Source organism: Pseudochaenichthys georgianus, chromosome 10, assembly GCF_902827115.2.
Source record: "Pseudochaenichthys georgianus chromosome 10, fPseGeo1.2, whole genome shotgun sequence".
Classification (NCBI taxonomy): Eukaryota; Metazoa; Chordata; class Actinopteri; order Perciformes; family Channichthyidae; genus Pseudochaenichthys; species Pseudochaenichthys georgianus.
Genome location: NC_047512.1, coordinates 34,553,011 through 34,574,631, shown reverse-complemented (window position 1 = coordinate 34,574,631; position 21,621 = coordinate 34,553,011). Strand labels below are relative to the sequence as shown.

At 39.7% G+C, this 21,621-nt stretch overlaps 1 protein-coding gene across 4 annotated transcripts in view; it reads left to right on the top strand.

Moving 5' to 3' along the window:
• Window positions 1–21,621, top strand: part of il1rapl2 (interleukin 1 receptor accessory protein-like 2) — a 630,266-nt gene that overhangs the window by 108,126 nt on the left and 500,519 nt on the right. For all 4 annotated transcript variants that reach the window (XM_034092584.1, XM_034092583.1, XM_071204669.1 and 1 more), the window contains exon 2: window positions 16,703–16,814. In XM_034092584.1, coding sequence (XP_033948475.1) covers window positions 16,724–16,814 — 91 coding nt within the window. In that variant the 5' untranslated portion in view covers window positions 16,703–16,723. The remainder of the gene's footprint in view (window positions 1–16,702; window positions 16,815–21,621) is intronic.

Below are 21,621 nucleotides of genomic sequence, written 5' to 3'. Positions count from 1 at the left end.
TGGTTTTATATACTATCACGTTTAATCGTGTTTTATGCCGTTTGCCAAGACTTGATAAGTCGCTCGTAAAACACAGGAGGTATGGAAGAACACCATATGTGGTCAATTGTACAGCTAATATAACGCAACACATTAGTTGTATTTCCTTTAACTGGTGGATATAGAGTTGCTGCTGGGGGGGGGTTGAGATGCACAGGCTGCAGCGGAGACGCTGCGCACAGCTGATCAACAGCTGGGACACAGACCACCAAATACAAACAAATAATTCAGCTCCAGTCGTCATGACTCCACTCCGGAGGGATTCCCCGATCATTTTTTACAGTTTCTCATCAAGGGGGTGTCTCCTGTCCCCCTGATTAGGCCTCAAGCTCTGTGATTGGATGTTGGAGTGGCAGTGCACGAAGTTTACGCCGAGCGCCAAACAGCACTTTGAAATGGAATGAAACCCATCGACCGCACACTAACCAAAACAGGAATCAAACGTGTCCTACCCCCCCCCCCTCCCCCCTTAGGTCACAGACTCCTCCAACAGTGCAACACAATAAAACAGATAAACAGAAAAAATAGTGCAAGTAAATACAAAAAGAAAAATAGTAAAAAGTGAAATAGTGCAATAAGAGTCTACAAGTGATTGGAATATGATATATTAGATACATCATGTCTAAGTAGCAGCCAGATGAATGTTATGGATGTTGTTTCAAAGTTCAGGTGTTTAATAGTCTTATGGCCTGTGGGATGAAGCTGTCCCTGAGTCTGGTGGTTTTAGTCCGGATGCTGCGGTAAGATAAGATAAGATGGTACTTTATTGATCCCAATTTGGGAAATTGTTTTTGTTGCAGAAGCATAAAAGACAAGGCATTTTACAATAAAAACAAAACTACAAATAAACAAGAATAGAAATAAAATAAAATAGAAAATATACATGTTGAAATAGAAAATATGCAAATATATATACTCAAAAATATATGACATATGGAATATGGAATATTAAATATTGAACAGATTATATATGTGTAAAATATACAACGTGGTTATATTCAAGAGAAACTATGGAACAGAGAGTTCTCTTCCAGCCAGAGGTGATTTATTGGACAGAGTTATTGCTGTGGGCAGGAATGTGTTTCTGTATCTGTCCTTGTGACAGCGGAGCTGCAGCAGTCTGTTGGAGAAGGAGCTCCTGTCTGTCCAGCCGCAGGTGGAGAGGATGGGTGGGGTTATCCATCATGGACAACAGCCTGTTCAGTGTCCTCCTCTCCACCACAGCTTCAAAGGGGTCCAGCTTGATGCCGATGACAGACCCAGCTTTCCTGATCAGTTTATTGATCCTGCTGGTGTCACCAGCTCTTATGCTGCCCCCCCCCAGCAGACCGCAGCAAATAAGAGTGCACTGGCCACAACAGACTGGTAGAAGATCTCCAGCATCTTGCTGCACACGTGGAAGGATCTCAGCTTCCTCAGAAAATAGAGTATGTTCATCCCCTTCTTGTACACAGCGTCAGCGTTGATCCTCCAGTTCAGCCCATTGTCTAAGTGCACTCCCAGGTACTATAGTCCTCCACAACAGCCACATCCTCTCCTAGAATGCGGCTGTTGTGCCAGACGGCAGCAGACACAACAGTTTGTGTCTGGGGTGATGGGGGTCTTTTATAATCCTGAGGGCTTTCTTTAAGGTTAACCTGGTATGTTTACTCCACTACATTTATTTTAGTTACTTTACAGATTTGGATTAATGATGTGAAATATAAACAACCCTTAAATCAGACTTTAGTTACACCTGAGTAAAATTCAGTGAAGGTGATTGTCAAGTGCCAACAATCAGGAGAGATATTTGAGAAGACTAAACATTTATCTGAAGATCCCTATAAAGTATATGCATTACTCGTTATTAATAGTTAATTAAAAACTGTATATAATTGCTATTTTGCACATCCCTTTCAAGATTTCAAGATTTTCAAAGGTTTATTGACATATCATATACACAACTACGGTGTAGTTATGCAATGAATGAAAAACTTGGGTCACAGGTTCCTCAACAGTGCATTACAAGACATCTATCAATATGTGTGTACCTCCACCATTAAACTGTCATATTCACATTGCAGGAAAGTTGATTGTCAAGTTCCAAAACAAACCATGCAATATATTAGACGTTAAGTACTTTGTCAGGCTTAATAGTTATCAGATACCCCCAAAGCTTTTTTCTTATTTAAAAGAAGACCTTAACCTAAAGTATTCTTTAATGTTTAAATAAAGCCTTATTAGTTTGTCTGTTTTGCACATCCTCCTATCAGGCACTAAACTGTTTTATTGTAGAGATCACTTACAGTATCTTCTTGATATTTTCTATTCTATATTTCTATCATTGACCTTCTACTTTCCCACTATTTTGCATGTACTCTTAATATTTAAACGTTTTCATAAAATATAACACATTCAAAAGTGCTTTACAAAAATGAAAGACATTAACAAAAAGGCATTTTAAAACAGTCATTAAAAAGCTACCTGCATTGCAATTACTCTAAACGTGTAATAACATGCTTTAACCAGTAGGAGGTGCGGGTTAAAAAGCCGTCAAGTTTACAGTGTTAACAAAATAAAATATACTGCTGTTTCTGTTTTAGTTTACGACGCATATATTTTGTTATTGTTTTGATATTTGTAACACAAAAGCTATGGAAAAAACCCACAGCAACACAGAAAAGATGGTCTTAACATTATTACTACTAACTTTATTGTGAAATTAAAACAGAACGGTAAAAGAATGGTTTATGGTCTGTTCTGAGGCCCGATCTCTGTAGATACATAAAGAACTACGACAGATGTGTAATATGTAATGCAGCCATCATGTGATGACTTTCAAAGAGTAAAGCAAGCACTGCTGAATAAAGTATGATTTTATCTTTTACGTAACGTTTTTTTTCCAACACACTCTCACTCCCTAAGCGTCCAGGAGCGACATTTGGTCAGTGTCCGTGGCGTCCAATTGTGACGCTCCTAGGCTCCTTCAGCGTCATAAAGGGATGCAAATAGCTTTCAACTGATTGCAATGTATTCCCATCTGCGTCGGGATTTGACGCTCATGGAAGCACGGCATTTGTTTGTGTCGGCTGCCCTTAAAGGCAATGTGAGCGTCCATTCCCATTGGATAACGGAGAATTGTACACCCGGATGTAAGTATACCTCTTACTGTCGATTGATTTTACAGTGATATCTGCACTACTCATCGACTAAAAAACACCAGATTATCCTTGTTAATTACACAACATTGATTGGTTTAAATTGTGTGCAATGCTTTTGTATTTTTCCCCTTCGATTCGGAGAAACAAATATTTTTTCTGAGTAATGGATGGCAGAAGACACTACACTACCCAGAATCCCCAGCTATCGTTTGGACTACACCATGTGCTCTGTTTGACAAACCCCATGATAGTCCTCAAGCTCTGTGATTGGAGAGTGTGCTCCGAGGGTTACTGAGCCTCGAACATCACTTGAAATGGGATGGAACCACGGCAGACTGTCCAAAACTGGATTTGAACGGGTCCACCGCGTCCCCCCCCTCCCCCACCCCGTCCCCAGAACTACACATGCTGGCTATTGTGTTTCGCAACATGTTCTCTATGGCACGTCTCTACTGGGAGTTGTAGTTTTAAAAGACATTTTTCGTATTTCCCATAATAAGAAGTTGCCAGTATTAAACTGTGTACATCCCTGGAGGTTTAGGGGATAGAAAACACTCACATTTAAAACATATAATTAATAAATGGGTGAAAATTGCTTGTGCCCATAATGGGCAGTATTAATATATATACACACATGCCAGCTAAGGTCAGAAGAGCTTTATTTAACAGCTGGTATTATGTTTGTGACCCCTGTCGTTAATTGATAACATTATTTAATTTAATTTAATTTAATTATTATTTCATTAATTGAAACATGCACTTGTCAAGGTTCAGAGGCACATTTTGCAAATATGGCAGTAGCCATCGATCAGCATAAGATAAGATATAATGTATTGATCCCAAGTTGGAACATTTGTGTTACATCAGCATGTGTAACAGTTAAATATGCAGTGGTGTTTATTTGAAAATCATTTAGTATAATCACACGAATTCTGTGTTTTATATTCAACAATTCTGTGTTCTTTATTTATTGATTGTTCAATACCTGACAAGGCCGGAGATGAAATATCTACATACATCTTATAAGAGTATAATACATTATGTATAATATCAGTTAAAATAAGTGCTTAAACATAGTTAAAATTGCTGGAGGTATGCACAAATATTGATTGATGTCTTGTAATGCTCTATTGAGGAACCTGCGACCCAAGTTTTTCATTCAGTGCAGAACTACACCATAGTTGTGTAGGCCTATATGATATGTCAATAAACCTTAGAACATCTTGAAATGGATGTGCAAAATAGTCATTATATACAGTCTTTAATGAACTATTAGTAGAGAATAACGAGTAATGAATATACTTTATAGGGATCCTATTAATATCTAATAATAAAAATAATGACATTCAATAACATGCTTTAACCACTAGGTGTCCCTTTATATCAGCTGTGCACCTTTATGGTGTAAATACAGCCTATCTACCAATTGGATCAAATATAAAAGTGAGCCGAATTAGTGTTGATACTGCAAGGAGACGTATTGTGTGAAAAGAAATGTAAGATGTTGTTTAATGGCTGATATATTTATGATCCACGTCACGTTTTCAGTTCCTCATGTTTGTCTAGAAGTCTTCTCATCAGGGCTCTATAAATACAGAACTACGGCAGATATGTAATATTTAATGCAGCCGAACCGTGTATTACAATGCCGTTATGTGATGACTTTCAAAGAGAAAGCAAGCACACTCGGAATAAAGTATTATTATTATTTTTTTTAAATGTTTTCGGTCTGTTTCCGGTATTTGTTAATGACGATGTGCATCTCACAGCACATCGTCATTAACAAATACCGGAAACAGACCAAACACATTTAAAAAAATAATAATGTGAGATGTGAGACTGGAATTGCACAGGGGGAAAATAACGTAGGCTATCTTTAGATGCGGATTTTGTTAAACGAATATGTTTGCGCTGTGGACCAACACTATACATTGATGGGGAAGGGGGTAGCAATAAAGACAACACCATTAAACAGTTACACAACATAACATAAATAATATCGATAGCAGCGTCCCTAGCAACCACCTTGGTAACAATGAAAACGTCGCGATTTCTGAAGTAATCTTCGTAATAACTAGCAAACTAAAGATCATGTACATCCACTGCACACATAATCTGAAATAACAACTCAACTTTCTCGCATCAAATGACATCAAAACGCATTTTAATGGCCAAACTAACGAAGTTCGGCCATGTTTTCTTTTTCTGCAGGGAGAAATTTGAAGATCACGTGACATAGACGCCAGCCATTGGAATGAATGGGGGAAAAAAACGGGGTTTGTCAAACAGAGCACATGGTGTAGTCCAAACGATAGCTGGGGATTCTGGGTAGTGTAGTGTCTTCTGCCATCCTTTACTCAGAAAAAATATTTGTTTCTCCGAATCGAAGGGGAAAAATACAAAAGCATTGCACACAATTTAAACCAATCAATGTTATGTAATTAACAAGGATAATCTGGTGTTTTTTAGTCGATGAGTAGTGCAGATATCACTGTAAAATCAATCGACAGTAAGAGGAATACTTACTTCCGGGTGTCCAATTCTCCGTTATCCAATGGGAATGGACGCTCACATTGCCTTAAGGGCAGCCGACACAACGAATGCCGTGCTTCCATGAGCGTCAAATCCCGACGCAGATGGGAATACATTGCAATCAGTTGAAAGCTATTTGCGTCCCTTTATGACGCTGAAGGAGCCTAGGAGCGTCACAATTGGACGCCACGGACACTGACCAAACGTCGCTCCTGGGCGCTTAGGGAGTGAGAGTGTGTTGTTTTTTTCATATGGAATGCAGTTGGAGATCAACCAATCACAGAGCTTGAGGCAAAGCGGAACAATAGCTGAGGATTCTGGGTAGTGTAGTGTCTTCGGCCATCCTAAACTCTGAACAAATATTTGTTTCTCCGAATCGAAGGGGAAAATTACAAAAGCATTCTCCACAATTTAAACAAATCAATGTTGTGTAATTAACAAGGATAATCTGGTGTTTTTTTAGTTGATGAGTAGTGCAGATATCACTGTAAAATCAATCGACAGTAAGGAGAATACTTACTTCCGGGTGTAAAATCCTCTGTTATCCAATGGGAATGGACGCTCACATTGCTCTTTCCATCCGTAATACAATAAAGGGGACATGATCAAATAGGAATATAATTATCTTTTAAATAACGTTAACTAAAGGGAACAATCTATTTGACACAGCTGAAGCTCTGGCCTTCCTTAAAAACTAACTAATTTAATACAAATCACAGTTGTATTACACACAATGCATTGTTTTTTGAGAACAAAAATTCGTAACTAATGCACCATAATACATTCTGACGAAAAATAAGAATTATTATGAATACAAATAAAATAAAAGAAGCCTCCCGTGAGTTACTACAAGCTATAAAGTCGATTTAAAAAACGTTTTATAGAATAAAAGCTCACTGCTGGACGTTGTAGAAATACGTGTGCACCACGACAAAGGAGCCTCATTCACTTTACATTGGCGTTGTTTGCGTGGTGCAGACACGTAAATGTAGCAGAGTTCGTAACTCCACCACGTACTGCAGTGTTAAGGAGTCGTGGTGGAGTCACGCATTCTGGTGAGACCAGGTTACCTTTCTTGCTTACAGCCAGTTATTTGGCAACGTTTTTGTTAGTGATTCAAAGCCAGTCGGGATGATCTCTTGCACAACAGCCTACTGCTTGGTCACCATTCCCTTTTTTCTTCCTGGTAATGCCTCTGTGATGATATCCGTACACACGCTGTTGAATCTGTTTCTGTTGACCAGCCAACCTGGCTATGGGTCTTCCATGACACAGCCAATGTTCTGCCTGGCCCAAGGTTGTGCCAGCGGTGAAAACACAATCTCTCAGGTTCTACTGCTAACTTGCAGGAGTTACTGTTAGTAATTAGCATTTAGCACTATTTTAGCAACAAGTAAAACTCAAGCAGCCAGTATCCATCAAAGGGAAAACCAGAAAATAATGTTCTCCATAAAATATGATGCAGTTCCACCAAAGACAACTAAGAACGAAAAGCCTTATATGAGCACCGTCATCAGGAAGTAGGACTACCGTTTTTTGCTTCTTCTGTCCAGATGAAGGAGGTCCTCTGACCAGGATGTCAAAAATAAAAAAAAGACTTGAAATGGACTGGATGTCCTATTTTGTCGTGTATGCAGTATGAGTAGTATTCACATCCCATTTAAGCTGGTCAACATTATGGCATGACACTAGGTTTCAACAGATAACGCCTCCTCTTGCAGAGATTAAAACAGACTTCAAATCTATCGTAATAATGGCAGAGCAGCTTATGTCTCCATGTAAGACAGACTGCCTCTGTAGCCAACATGGCATGACTCATGCAGTTTAGGAGAGACAGATAGTGTGACTATCTATCACATAGGCCATAGAATAGGCCTGGAGGCTGTCTTTAATATTGAATGTGTCGCTAAAGCAGCCTAATGGCTTAACACTGGTCTGTTTGGGGCAAGAATAACTTGTTATCAGTGTGTGTGTAGGAGTGAAATGGGGTGTTGTGTGTTTCGTGTGTATTTACGTATTTCTGCAAGTGTTTGACCCAGAACTACACCAGTTATTACAGTCTCCATATTGTTAATAATTATCATCTTGAGGTTTAAACCAAAGTATATAAACCATAAGTCTTTATCCAGGGTCTGTGTATAATCTATACAGTTACTGATGTATAAAGAGAACCGGACAAAAAGCATTATGGCCCACTGTTGCATAAAGCCAAAATGGAAGGACCTTGGAAAATGTAATTACCAAAAGTCTTCTCGTGTTCTTACTTATCAACAGGGCACATACAGTGCAGCAAGAGTTTTCCGTAACGTGGTAGCACATGTTACAACATTTAGTAATGTTTGTGGTAAAGGGTTAACACAGGGGTCTGCAACCTTTTTGACCAAAAGAGCCATTTCGCTCCTTTTTCCCAAAAAATGTTTTGTCTGGAGCCGCAAAACATATTTCATAGTTTTTTATTGTTATATCAGACAAAAACTACAGTTTTTTTTGCATTTATTAGGCTATTTATTACATGATATAAAACTGTTAACCTCTAATAAGAAACAAAGAACTTTTATAAGGAGAATTAAAAATAATACACAGGCTTACTTTAAAATAAATTAAACACAGCACTTGGGGAGTCCTCGGCACTTTTGAAGGGGAACAAAATATTATGAAATGGGTCCACTTTGAAATAAATAAAACATATATCTGCACCCTAAAAAGAGTTAAAGGTAAGAATGGAGAAACCAGCTCGAGTGCGCTAGAATTTGAAAGTACACAACCGGAAAAAATATGCCTCTTCCTTCAGACTTTCTTACAGAGTCCCTCCTCCAACACACACGAACGCACACATGACCAATGAGGGCACGATATAAGTTTGTGCCCAGATGGAAGGCTGACAGGCAGGTAGGCCATCCAGTTATTTTAGCCGGGCCGGCTCAGATGATTGGTCGTGCTTTTTACAGCGCTACGGCTTCCAGAGATTCATTTTTGTACGTATTTATTGTCAAAGCATTTAATATATTCATTGCTATCGGGACGTTAAGAGCATTCTATGGAATATAACAAAAAGTGTTTTCTGAAATAAATTACATACCCCATTGAATTATGACTGACGATCGTCAGCTGTCTTCCTCCCCCTCGTAAAGGCTGCACCACCGTTGACAACTTCTCTCTACATATCAAACATACCGGTAAACCAGCATCGTTTGCTGTGAAAGCATACAACTCTGTCCACGCAGAATTAAATCCTGTGTTCCTCCGGTACTTTTCTTTGATTTATCCATAGTTCGCTCATCGAGCCGGGGGTCAGGTTATTCACCTCCAAGAAAAGGCGCTCGCGCGGGACCGGAGCAGGATGTGAGTGGATTTTAGTTGACCTAATTAAAACCGTTTTGTTTTTTATTAAAGGGGAAAGGAAACACCAATTACAGTTATAATATTCCGGTAGTTTATTCATTTTACAATGGATATTGATCGTAATATTTATTGTATATGATATTACTCGCCAAAAGAAAATTAATTATCCGCCGGCCGGGTGGGGAATTCCGGGACCAAGCCGCCGCCATTAGGGGAGTCCCAAATGGTGACGTCACTGGCTGTGTTTTCGCTCCACCGAAAGTCAACACAACGTAGCAGATATGGCAGCGATGGAGGAATTTTGCAATGAGATCGACGTTTTGAACGATGAATTTGACTATTCGTCGGGAGATGACATTGATGTGGAAGCATCTACAGTTACCAGGCATCCCATGGCCTATGCTTATGAACCGATTCGGTCGAATAGAGTGGCATACGATCCGGAATAAAAAAATTAAAAAAACACAATGCTAACAGTGAGCCTCTGAATTAGCCCCGAGCGAAAATGCTAACCTATTACTGCACCGATAGCTCCCTTATTACTTATCCTAGCCGCACATCCAACACATCGTTTATGATCGCAAGGAGACACAGAATCTAACGGTGCCCACCTCAACACTGGAAGATACAAAAACGTACATCAAAACAAGTGGCGCTAGGTACTAACATACGCCAGGCTAACGGCTTACCTTCCTCATTGTCTGGTCTAAACTGGTCTTCAATGGCATTACAACGATAAAAACGATGATGTAGTTAATCCATAGGTTAATATCCAATGGGGCTGTGTCCCCTTTGAAATGTTCTGATAATCTATAAGCAATACAACTGCAATTCCGTTATCTGCTGTCCGCTCTGTGCTCCGTGCGCTCTGGGTCCTGCAATACCATCCATCAATAGCAATACTAGCCTTTTTAGGGCTGTTTTCGACAGATGAGCGTGTGTATGCCAGTTTAATTAGTTGAGCTATAGAACACCCCCAATTCTCTATTGTGCGTCATAATAATAGCTACCATTTAGTTTGGACGCGATTGCGTTAATTAATAAGGTCACACTGTGTCAGTAAATACATGTGTGAGCTAGTAATCTGGTAGTGCTGCAATATTTACCTCTCTCTCGGCAGCTGAAGCAACTCGTTTGGTGGCTCGAACTTCACGTTTGTTGACACTGTCATTGTCTTGCGCGGCCGATGTGCTGGGACGGTCGGTGTTCCCGACTGCATACGTTGAGAAATCGAATATTGTGGGAACAGATCCTGGCTTCAAATCCAATGTTTTGTATTGAACCAGGCATCCAGACTGGACTTTGAGCAGCTTCTCATCCTTTAGTGGCAGCCTATGGAAATGTACTTCTTCCTTCTTTGTATAAAATCCATTTGTGCAGCCTGGGGCAATACAATAAACTCCTGACGACGACCGTTTTCTTGTAATGTAAACTACTGGTGCATTGCACGCCATGTTGTTTGTTATTGAGCTTTGGCCCAGGAAGCCGTACCCAATCAGTGACGTCACTGGAAAAGTCCCGGAGCAATGGAAGCGCCCATGGTCATTAGGCACGTATTTCAAAAAGTAAATTCGCGTATCTCGATCGTTTACATTGGAAATAGACTAGATAAATACATTTCCTAATGGTAATATTGTCGCATGGAAAGCAGTTTGAAAAGTGTTTCCATTTCCCTTTAATGTGTCACAGTATCACCTCAAAATACAAGATACGAAACATTTTCAACCATGCAACAAAATATAAATAGTCCTACAAATACTTTTATTTTATTTCCTTTTTATTTTTGTCTAAGCTCAAGGGAGCCAGAGCAGAGGGCTTAAAGGGCCGCATGCGGCCCGTGGGCTGCGGGTTGCCGACCCCTGGGTTAACACAATATACAACTTTAGGTACCTTGATTTAAATAAGTGCTTTTTAAGTGTTCGTAATGGGTTGTTGATTTAGCTCAAAACCATTATAAAGTATTTATCTTTCCAATATAAGTCAATGGAAAAGTATTGTTGGGTCCAATGGTTTCACAGACTGACATGGAAGTTACAATTCCAAGTTCAGGACACAAAAATAATTTGCTTCAGTGCCTGGCACTCTTCCTGTGAGGCTAGAGGGGGACCTCCCAGATTGTAGAAGTAGACAAGAGTTAAGCCATAAATGCTAAGCAAAACGTGTGGAAGTTGGAAGCAGCAAAACGTGTTTAGCCCTCTAAAACAGAGTCTGTAATGTGTGACGGTTTCTGCATTATACACAATCTGACCATGCTTAGATCTCCCTGAGCTCTGGTGTTGTACAATCATTAGCAGAGATGGACAGATGCAACAGCAGGGAATGAAAGCTTTGCTTGTTCTGCTCTTTCTCTATATCATCTCTATAAGTGTGTACCCACTCAGATTCTCTTTCATCCAAAGCGTACGTCCACTCTCTTTCTTTATTCCTTTTCTATCTCTTCTATGTTATGGTATGTATTATTATTCTGTAGGTCATTAGGGTTACCTTCAAACACCATTTCCTCCATGCATCCCTTCACCTCTACACTTGTACCCACAGTAATATATTCCATGAGATTCCATTTCCATTCTTGCATTCATGGTGGATCAAATATCCTGCCGCTGCTGTCTTCGCAAGTGTGTCAGTGTTCATGTGTGGAATAAAGAGGCGAGAGGGAGACTGACCTTTGTGTGTGTGTGTGTGTGTGTGTGTGTGTGTGTGTGTGTGTGTGTGTGTGTGTGTGTGTGTGTGTGTGTGTGTGTGTGTGTGTGTGTGTGTGTGTGTGTGTGTGTGAGAGAGGCAGTGCAGAAGGGCCAACAGAGAAGACAAGATAAAGAGAGCTCAGTGTTTAGTGATGAGGAGGCCTTACTGAGAATAAGGAGTGTAAGAGGAAGACTGCAGCCTCTATGAGCAAGCTTGCGTGAAAGAAGTACAGCTTAATGTGCTTGTGAGAGTGAATGAAAAAATAAGTATGTGTCTGAGAGCAATACAAAGACTTGTAGTATCCTCAAGGTGAACTGAATTATGAAATTATGCATGATAAAATACATACAGCTCCTGTTTTCTTTGCTCAGTGCCTTCCTTATAGCTTTGAGAACATTTGTCTTCCATGGAAAACGCTACATGGTGAAACCGGTCACCTCAAGCGAACTCACTCACATTCCTGCTGGATCAACTAATGGGCATGGCTTTCAATGCACTGATTATGAGAGAAAGTTGCCTTCAAGCTCAGTTTAACCTTTTCTGAAATTATAATTTGTTTCTATAAAAGCACAAACACATTAATAGACCACGCAGCTGTTAAAGACTGTTGTACTTTTAGACTTCTTTAGATACATTCAGAATGTAGGATACACTGTTCTATTTATAAAAATATAAAGTCTTAACACATGTTTTGGACCCATTATTCCAAAACCAATTATTAATTATTATAGTTATGTATGACAGTAAACTCCGTTAGCTCTGAATCCACCTGTATTCAGATATGGCCAATTGAAAAGGACTGCGAATCAATGAACAATAATTAATGCATTTCACATCACCTTTGGACGCCAATATTGGCCCGCGTACCATATTTTGAGAAACTATTTGCTATTTGCTTTTAGCAACACTTGGAATCCATGTTGCATGGCTTCTATTCTGTAGCTGACCCTGAACAACTTGTGGAGGTGGCAGAGCAAAATATACGCTTCCTCACAAGGTTTGATGATGTACCCTATTCCTATTTCTAGGTGTTTATGTCTCAAAAACACAAGGTCTCGATGCCGAAGTCCATTGGTAATTCTCTTTCTGTTTGTGTTTCGACTTTTCCAAAAGAACCTGATAAGACTGACTCATGCTTTGATTTGTCTCAGTGTTGCTTGTCAGAGCGCCTGCCTCACTATCTTTACCTGAAGACAACAGCTCATTTTAACGTGTTCCGCTAAAGTATACCATAACCTGACACAACCTGTTTTCTCCTGTGATGTCTGCAGACTGACTGCAGCTTGTGATGCTAAGGAAGGGCAAAGTAAAAACAAAGACAGCTTGGATTGCAAGTGCAAGTCTGGACGGTCCCATGTGCCTGTCACACCGTGTGCATAACCCAAAAGGTCCTAAAGTGTCACGACTTGTGTTGTCAATCTTTATTTAGATCCCAAAATAATAACAACTTATTTTGTATGACTCATGATTTGTTTTGTTAGGCACCGAGGGGGTTTAAGAAGTCATACACCCTGAAGTAGTTACCACAGCGTTAGATTGTGTTACTGGTTACCCCGTACAGTACATCTATTAGTGGCTAAACGGCATTTTTCTCCCAGCGTTTCCATGTGGTAAACTACACAGACCCGGCGGCAGACATACGTCTCTGGGCGGGCATTTGATGTACCAGGGCGGGCCCACTCCGAAACTTACATTTCCCGGGAAAACTGAATTGTGAAAGAGCTGACATGCTGAAAACCCAACCCCTGCAGGGGGGTCTGGGGAGATTCTCCCCCAGGAGATTTTTTGAAATACTAACATAAAATACACATTCTGGTCCTCTCTTGAGAAGAAAAATAAATAAATCTATTACTACACAACATATTTAAAAAAATGAATGCCATTTCAGTTTTTTGTTACTTTGTTCTGAAAGCTGAACCTGCTGCTCCTCACAGAGGGAAGAGGCGAGGCTGTGAATTACTTTATATTGTGGATAAGGGTGGATAGCCCCCATTGTTCTGTGTGTCAAAATGAAAGACAGCCCACACACCTATCAATCATCAAACCGTGGGGTCTTATTTAATTACGTGTTGATTTCTATCAACACGTAATGTTGTATCGATGTAAATAGAGATGTACTACAGCAAAAATATTCTCCGTCGGGACTTCCTGCAACAACACCACGTCGTTATCTTGATTCTGATTGGCCAGAAGACATTATCAAAGATGTTCTATTGAGAAGATGATCACTACGTGACAAACGTTTTCAAACCGTTTCTAGTCTTCGGTATTTCCAGACAAGTGACTGCTGAAATCAATCTTACTAACTGCTGTCTGTGCAATTTACTCCTCGCGAGTTGACGGACTTTATTTAGCTTACTTTAAAGCCATTTATTGGTATGGCTGTAGCCTACCCAAGTATACCCTGGCGCCGCCACTGAACATAATAATAAAACAATTAAAATGTTGTATTCAGCCCTGATTAAAACAGCGGGCCCAAATCCTGGATGGTCGGGCCCAAATCCTGGATGGTCGGGCCCAAATCCTGGATGGGCGGGCCCGGCCCCATGGGGCCCGCCCATGACGCCGGGTCTGAAACTACACCAGATTCTCACAACTCATTCAATCATTTCTCCTAATGCAACTTTTTTATTTTTGATGGAAAACACCAAAACACACGTTAATTATGTACAATAAACATTTTCTTCTATTTTGTTATGTTTACTTTATTATCACACATTTATTTTTGTCAGAATACTGCTTTATTTAGTTTACTTCTTTCCATATTGGCTTCCAATGAGAATGCCATTGGTAAAGTAAAATAACTTATAAATGGCTGAAAGTAACCTTTTAAAAGCAGATATGTTCTGTTTCTGTTTCTCGGTAATGCTGTATTGCTTTGGCTGGCCTCATGTGGTATTGCTCTGGAAAAGAAGAGAAACTTACTGTAGCTTGCAGCCAAGCCTCCAAACTAAAAGCACTAAACTGCAGTACTGCATAATACTTTTGTATTAATGCAATTTAAATGAAAGTATTATGCTCCACTGTTTTATGTCAGGGCTCTGATACTTTAAAGATACTCATACTGCTTACTGATACGACGAGACTTAAAGTTTGAAAGAGAGAGGACCATTGGCCTTTTAATAAGCAACCAAGAAGGGACAACTCAGGTGACTGACTATGGCTGATTTCCATCTAGCGTCTTTGGTTTCGGTGTCACGGTATTGAGCGCTCGGGCTTACTGCGACTTGTGTTTAATTATTTTACTGTGAATCATCAGAATCAGAATAATTGATCACAGGCAGAGATTGGGTTTTGAGACAGTTGCTCCATTTTAAATTAAAATCATATACAAATATTCAATACAAATATACAATATATTTCAATAATATTTTTTTTAATGTCTGTATCAAAATACAGTGCTGTTTAAGTATTGATGAAGATATCAATGCTGAAAACCATATTATTCTTCAAAATGTGCTGTGTAATAAAGTGATAATAGGCATGTTGTATGCTTTGACCTTCACTCAACCAATCAGAAATTATTTCCTTACGCTGGTGTTGTTTGTATAACGAATCGATGATTTGCGATGCACCTGTGCCACTATCAAGATGATGGCATGACACACTACATTAGGAGGTTAACAGACAAAGAAAATGACTGTCCTTTCAAGTGATGAAAGGCCAGATGCCTTTAAAGCCAGAAAAGATAAAGATGTTACAACTGCTATTTGCAACATCGTACACTATCCTTTATTATGTTTTTGTTCTCTCGGCTTTGTTCTTCACATCAATTTGGTTCCAGTTTTAGATCCCCATCCCATCATTTCATTGTCCTACTTTAAAGGCAAATGACTGTGGCTCACAAATCTACACCCCACTAGGATCTAACACGGACTGTCCCACTGCTCATGTGAATCACATGCAGTCAAGATAGATTTTGAGTGTGTAAAATACAATGAAATAACTGCTGGCATCTGCTTCTTCCATCTCTCCCTGGTTGTGTGTGTGAGTGTCTGTGTGGGACCATACACTGCCGTTTGTACACAAAAGCATAAGAAAAATCGGAGTGTGGTGTGATTTCACATTGTTGGCTCAAAGAGTGTGTGTGTGATTGTTTGCGTGTGTGTGTAAAACGTTCTGCAGCCTTTGTAATTCCTGGCCTATGGTCGAATCTAATTCAGTTTTTGTATTGTGAATTTAATCAGTTGAAAAAATGTATATTTTCAAAAGCAGCATGAGTACCTGCATTTCAGATCAATATTAATTGTGTTGTGCTTTTATCATGGCCATACTTGTAATAAAGTGTTTTTCAATGTGTACAGCACTGCACCACTTGGGGCTCACTTTGTTCTTTTCATCTGAAACTTGTAAAGAATGAGAGATACAGACACTTTGACATCAACTTGAAATCATGTCAAAACACAACAAGACTAAAACAGAAGTATGATGTTCATCACACTGTTATGATAGTGTCTCTTGTAATTGTGTTAACAGATATCTGGATCCTAACTTCTTCAATATAATATGTTGTAAAATGATGGTTCAATTTTCAGTATTGGAAGATAAAAGAGATAATTCTTTAGTGGAGGCTAGCTTGTGACAATCTGCTACCACAGCGTTATTTGGGTGTCTATCTATCTTGAAACTTTAACTCCTCACAGCTTTTTGTGAGTTTAAACAGTAACAGTTAATTGTAACATTTTGTTCACCTTTTTTCATCTTTTCCATTATTGGGTTGTACTAAGCTTCACCCTGTTAAGTCACATCTGGCTCCAGAAACCAGATGGCTTCAAAACTGCGACCAATCAAAATGCCAAAAAATGCTTCAAAACGGCACTCCACAAACTAATGGGCGACATCACATTAACCACGTCCACTTCAATCTACGATCTCTGTCCGTTTGGGTTATGTTCTCCTGATACTGCCAATGGAAATAAGAAATATACATGCTATGGTTCTCTAAAACGTTCACATTTTCTCTTAAGGTACCAGGGGAGACTAGAGAGATGACTTCTTTATCCCTCCTCTTCCTCCTCCTCCTCCTCCTCGCCTTGGGAGCCTGTGACGATGTCAAGTACATCTCCAAGAGGAACTCAGGTAGGAGGAACAGCCTCTGTGTTTATTGTCTACGAGCGCACCCCCAGCTGTGTCGTTTTGTTGAAAATGAGACTTTCTGTCCTCGAAAGTCTTTTCTCGAACACAATGACTATGCAACACATTGTTTTTTACTCACACTAAACCCAAAATGTCTTCTCCCATGACATGATGCATTGACACCTCTTGCCGTGACACAACGGAATATGTACTTCTACTTTGATATTTCTTTCTTTCTTTCTCACCATCACCACTCTACCTTTCTCTTATCCCACTTCTCTCTAAACTCCATAACAGATCTCAGATTGCTGTCCTTCTGTTTCCTTGCATTTCATTTTTCCTGCTGAGGGTGTGTAAAGACTGCCTGACTGTCTTACTGCTGCTGTCATTGTTGCTGCCGTTTAGCCCATTTGTGTATCAGCATCCTGCTGATGACAGACCGACTGATGGTCTTTTATCAGGGATCGATTTGTTGTTTCTTGCTGATCAGCTCGACGAAGCGGCAGTGATTTGGTCTATTGATGTTTGGCATGCAGTCTCAATAACACTTTGTATGGGACTGCACAGTGAGTGGAGTATGTGTGACAGATATAAACGCATTGCTGCTTTGTGTTCACACATTGTCATTCATGCTGCGCTGAATACTTGATCTGCAGTTTTACACATTTTGTAATTATAAATATCACCCACAGCATTTGTAATTTCATTTTCATGCACCACTGCCAAGTCTTGAAAGTGATAAAAACAGAGAAAATGACTTACCGACTTCTTAGCAAACTCAGGTCATCTAATTATAACAATCCAGATAAATTGATTTTCCTCTAATGTAATGCTGATACCTATTTTGCCTGCCTCTAAGTGAGAGTGCAGGTCCTGATGTTTTAATGGAGGGAATTGAAGGGCAACCATAACAATGCTTTAAAGATCCTTTTGTAATTACACACACAGCCTGAGAAAACCACCCCATGGCTTAAACAAGCTGCTGTAATAAATACACAGGTCTATCTGATATATAAAGGCCCCAAAACCATTTTTATCAATGTTTTTCTTACTATGTGAGGTGGGATCTTATCACTCTATTGTCTGACCAAAGGTGTAACACATTTAACCATAGCGTGTTGTGTATTCATGTATTTTCTCTGTGTTTTCACTTATTACTGGTTTAAGGTGGGTTGTACTGTAGTCTTATCACAAACTCTAGTGCACCAATCAGGATTTAGCAACATTTGAGTCAGAATCTGGTGACAGCGGAGGAAAAGTCCATCACACAACCCCCTTTGTTTTCATAAATGGATTTGGATGCAGCAGTGTTCAGACATTCTAGCAAATACTGTAGTCCCATCAGTCATTTAAATGAGTGCACTGCATTTCGGCTGAATAAACAGGCGGTCAATGGGCATCTTCAAATGAGATGCCCTAACCAAAAGAGTTTAATGCAACTTTGTATAAATGACATGTGTCTTTTTAAATATTAAGCTTTAGAGGTGCTGGTAGGTTAATTGTGTTACCTTCAGATGGAACGCTATTAACTAGGATATCAATGTTCCCTTTTTTCCAGTGTTTTGTGATAAGCTAAGCTAACTAGCTAAGATATTTTACTGTAGGGACATGACATTGGTTTCCCTTTCCTTATATAAATCTCAGCAAGAAAGATAAAAAGCACATTTCTTCAAATGCCGGAATCTAACTTGAATTCACAAGATCCAAAAAAGTATTCTTTCCGTTGTGAATGATAACGTTTATTCAGGTAAGAAATATATATATTTTATTTATATTTATACATCTATAATATATGTACAAATATAAATAACATTTTGATTGGGCCTTTAATGATCCAGAACAGTTGTAATGTGGAAAGAAAACGTATTGGGTCCCATTTATGATAATTTCATGTTCAGCAAAAATGTAAATATACACTGAACAAAAATATAAACGCAACACTTTTGTTTTTGCTCCCATTTTTCATGAGATGAACTCAAAGATCTAAAACATTTTCTATATACACAAAATAACCATTTCTCTCAAATATTGTTCACAAATCTGAAAAAATCTGTGATCGTGAGCACTTCTCCTTTGCCGAGATAATCCATCCCACCTCACAGGTGTGGCATATCAAGATGCTGATTAGACAGCATGATTATTGCACAGGTGTGCCTTAGGCTGGCCACAATAAAAGGCCACTCTGAAACGTGCGGTTTTGTTTTATTGGGGGGGTCTGGGGGGGTCCGAAAACCAGTCAGTATCTGGTGTGAGGGGTAGGGTTAGGGTTAGGGTAATGTTGTGAATCGAGTGGCCCATGGTGGTGGTGGGGTTATGGTATGGGCAGGCGTATGTTATGGACGACGAACACAGGCCACTCGATTCACAACATTACCCTAACCCTAACCCTACCACTCACACCAGATTGACTGACTGGTTTTCGGACCCCCCCGGACCCCCCCCAATAAAGCAAAACTGCACGTTTCAGAGTGGCCTTTTATTGTGGCCAGCCTAAGGCACACCTGTGCAATAATCATGCTGTCTAATCAGCATCTTGATATGCCACACCTGTGAGGTGGGATGGGTTATCTCGGCAAAGGAGAAGTGCTCACTATCACAGATTTTTTCAGATTTGTGAACAATATTTGAGAGAAATGGTTATTTTGTGTATATAGAAAATGTTTTAGATCTTTGAGTTCATCTCATGAAAAATGGGAGCAAAAACAAAAGTGTTGCATTTAAATTTTGTTCAGTATAGTATGTTTTGCAGAAGCTTTAAGATGTCTGCTTGTAGGGACAAGTTGTCTCTAAAAGAAAGTCAAAGGTCAGAACAACAGCCTTTTACTATGATTTATTGATGTGGTGTAAAGGAATTTGCTAAAATGGCGTCGAGGCCACCCACATAAAATATTATGACGCAAAACCTCCAACAGGAATTGGACAACAAATAGACAAAAGGCGGCAAGTACAAATAATACAACACAATTCTGTTCTGTTGTTTTGCTGCATTTCTTGCTCAGTCCCATCTTTTTCTGTCTTTATCTTTCACACACTCGACATACTGACTGTGTGGGAGAGCTGGTGGGAGTTTTTGTTTGCTGTGTATGTGTGTGCGTACACTGGAAGGCGAGAGCTGCCCCACTTCATGTCATATCTAACATTGGACCGTATATGTGGGTGTTGTATATATCCAGATGTTAAGTGTGTGTGTGTGTGTGTGTGGTGTGTGTGTGTGTGTGTGTGTGTGTGTGTGTGTGTGTGTTTGTGAGCTCCCTAAGTGTGCTTCAGTGTATGCTCTCTGGATGTGCACTTTCCTTCTTTGTTTGTGTGTGTGTGGGAGAGGTGTGCACAGAGCAATTATGTGATCAGAGCAGAGCCAAGCGTACATTTATGTGGGCGACCGCTACAGTCCACCAACGATAGGCTGTTAGATAGTTTCCCTCGCTGCTTCTGGTGTGTGTGTGTGTGTGTGTGTGTGTGTGTGTGTGTGTGTGTGTGTGTGCGTGTGTGTGTGTGTGTGTGTGTGTGTGTGTGTGTAACTGGACACCATATGGATAGGAACTACCATTTCCTTTTTGTCAGTCACCCCGCTGTGCTTTGATGTAGCACCCGCTACAGAAAAAAGAGGACAAATTGTGATGAGACACAGCGGAGGGAAGGTTTGTTGTAGGTGAGGAGGCACTTTAAAGTGTTTTTCATTCATATTGACAGGAAAATAATGCGAGCTACAGTATGGAGCCACATACATTGACGGAGTTATACCGGATCTTCTGTATCATAAACACTTCAGCAGCATTGGTATTTTTAGTTTCCACAGTATGTTTCTGCCAATAAAACACCCAGATACACAAACTAAGGCAAAGTCAATGAGAGTTGAATGGACATCTTTCTGCATGGAAAGAGTGTGTGGACATGTTGACAACCATCCATCTTGGCTCCAAATGGAAGTATCATCATGAAGAATGCATATTACAACTTGTAGTAAACAAGCCACAGCATGAAGTATACAGCAGTTGCAGGATCCAAGGCAACAGGACAGAATGCATTATGTGCTGGTAATTGAATACAATGGGTGGGCGTGGTCCAAGCACAGAGTAGCAAATAGAGTAGAATGTGTCTAATTGGATTATAATTCTTCTTATTTTCTTCTTCTTGAGACTCATTCATACCACTGTGTACTGATTATTACAGATGTAATATCAAAAAGAGGGTATTACAACATAATGTATTAAGGATTAAACTGATAAAATAACTTGTATATTCTGGCACATTTATACAGAAGTGCTAGCTAGCTAGCTTGGTTAGCAAGGAGCATCCGTAATGTAAATTGTAATGTAAATTGTAATGCTATATTTTAGCTAGTGAAAAACATGGTAAAAAAGAAATGTTCTTACGCGGTAATAAGGAACAGTGGACTTGTTAAAGGGTCTTTTCCTACAACTGAAGGCTAAACAACCCGGGGTAAAGCCCCTGTTGTGGCAACTTGACAGTCACAAGCTAGCCCAGCCATAACGCATACCCTGCGTTATGGTCTATTATATTTAAACAGGGCCATAATTGACTTAGTCAAGGCCAGATTTGAACCGCTTCAGCGCTTCAGACAAAACCAATAGATTAGGAGAGATGGCGGGTAGAAAGATAACACAGACTCTTATCTGGATCCCTGCTGGGCTTATTCAGCAAGAGAGGAGGAGAGAGACAAACACATCAAACATAAAGCAAGAAAGTGGTCCTCTGTACTCTGTTGTCCTACTCAATACTTGGTGATTCCATGTTTAAATGGAAATGTATTGACCTTTTCACATTACAACACTATGTTATGTGTGTTCCC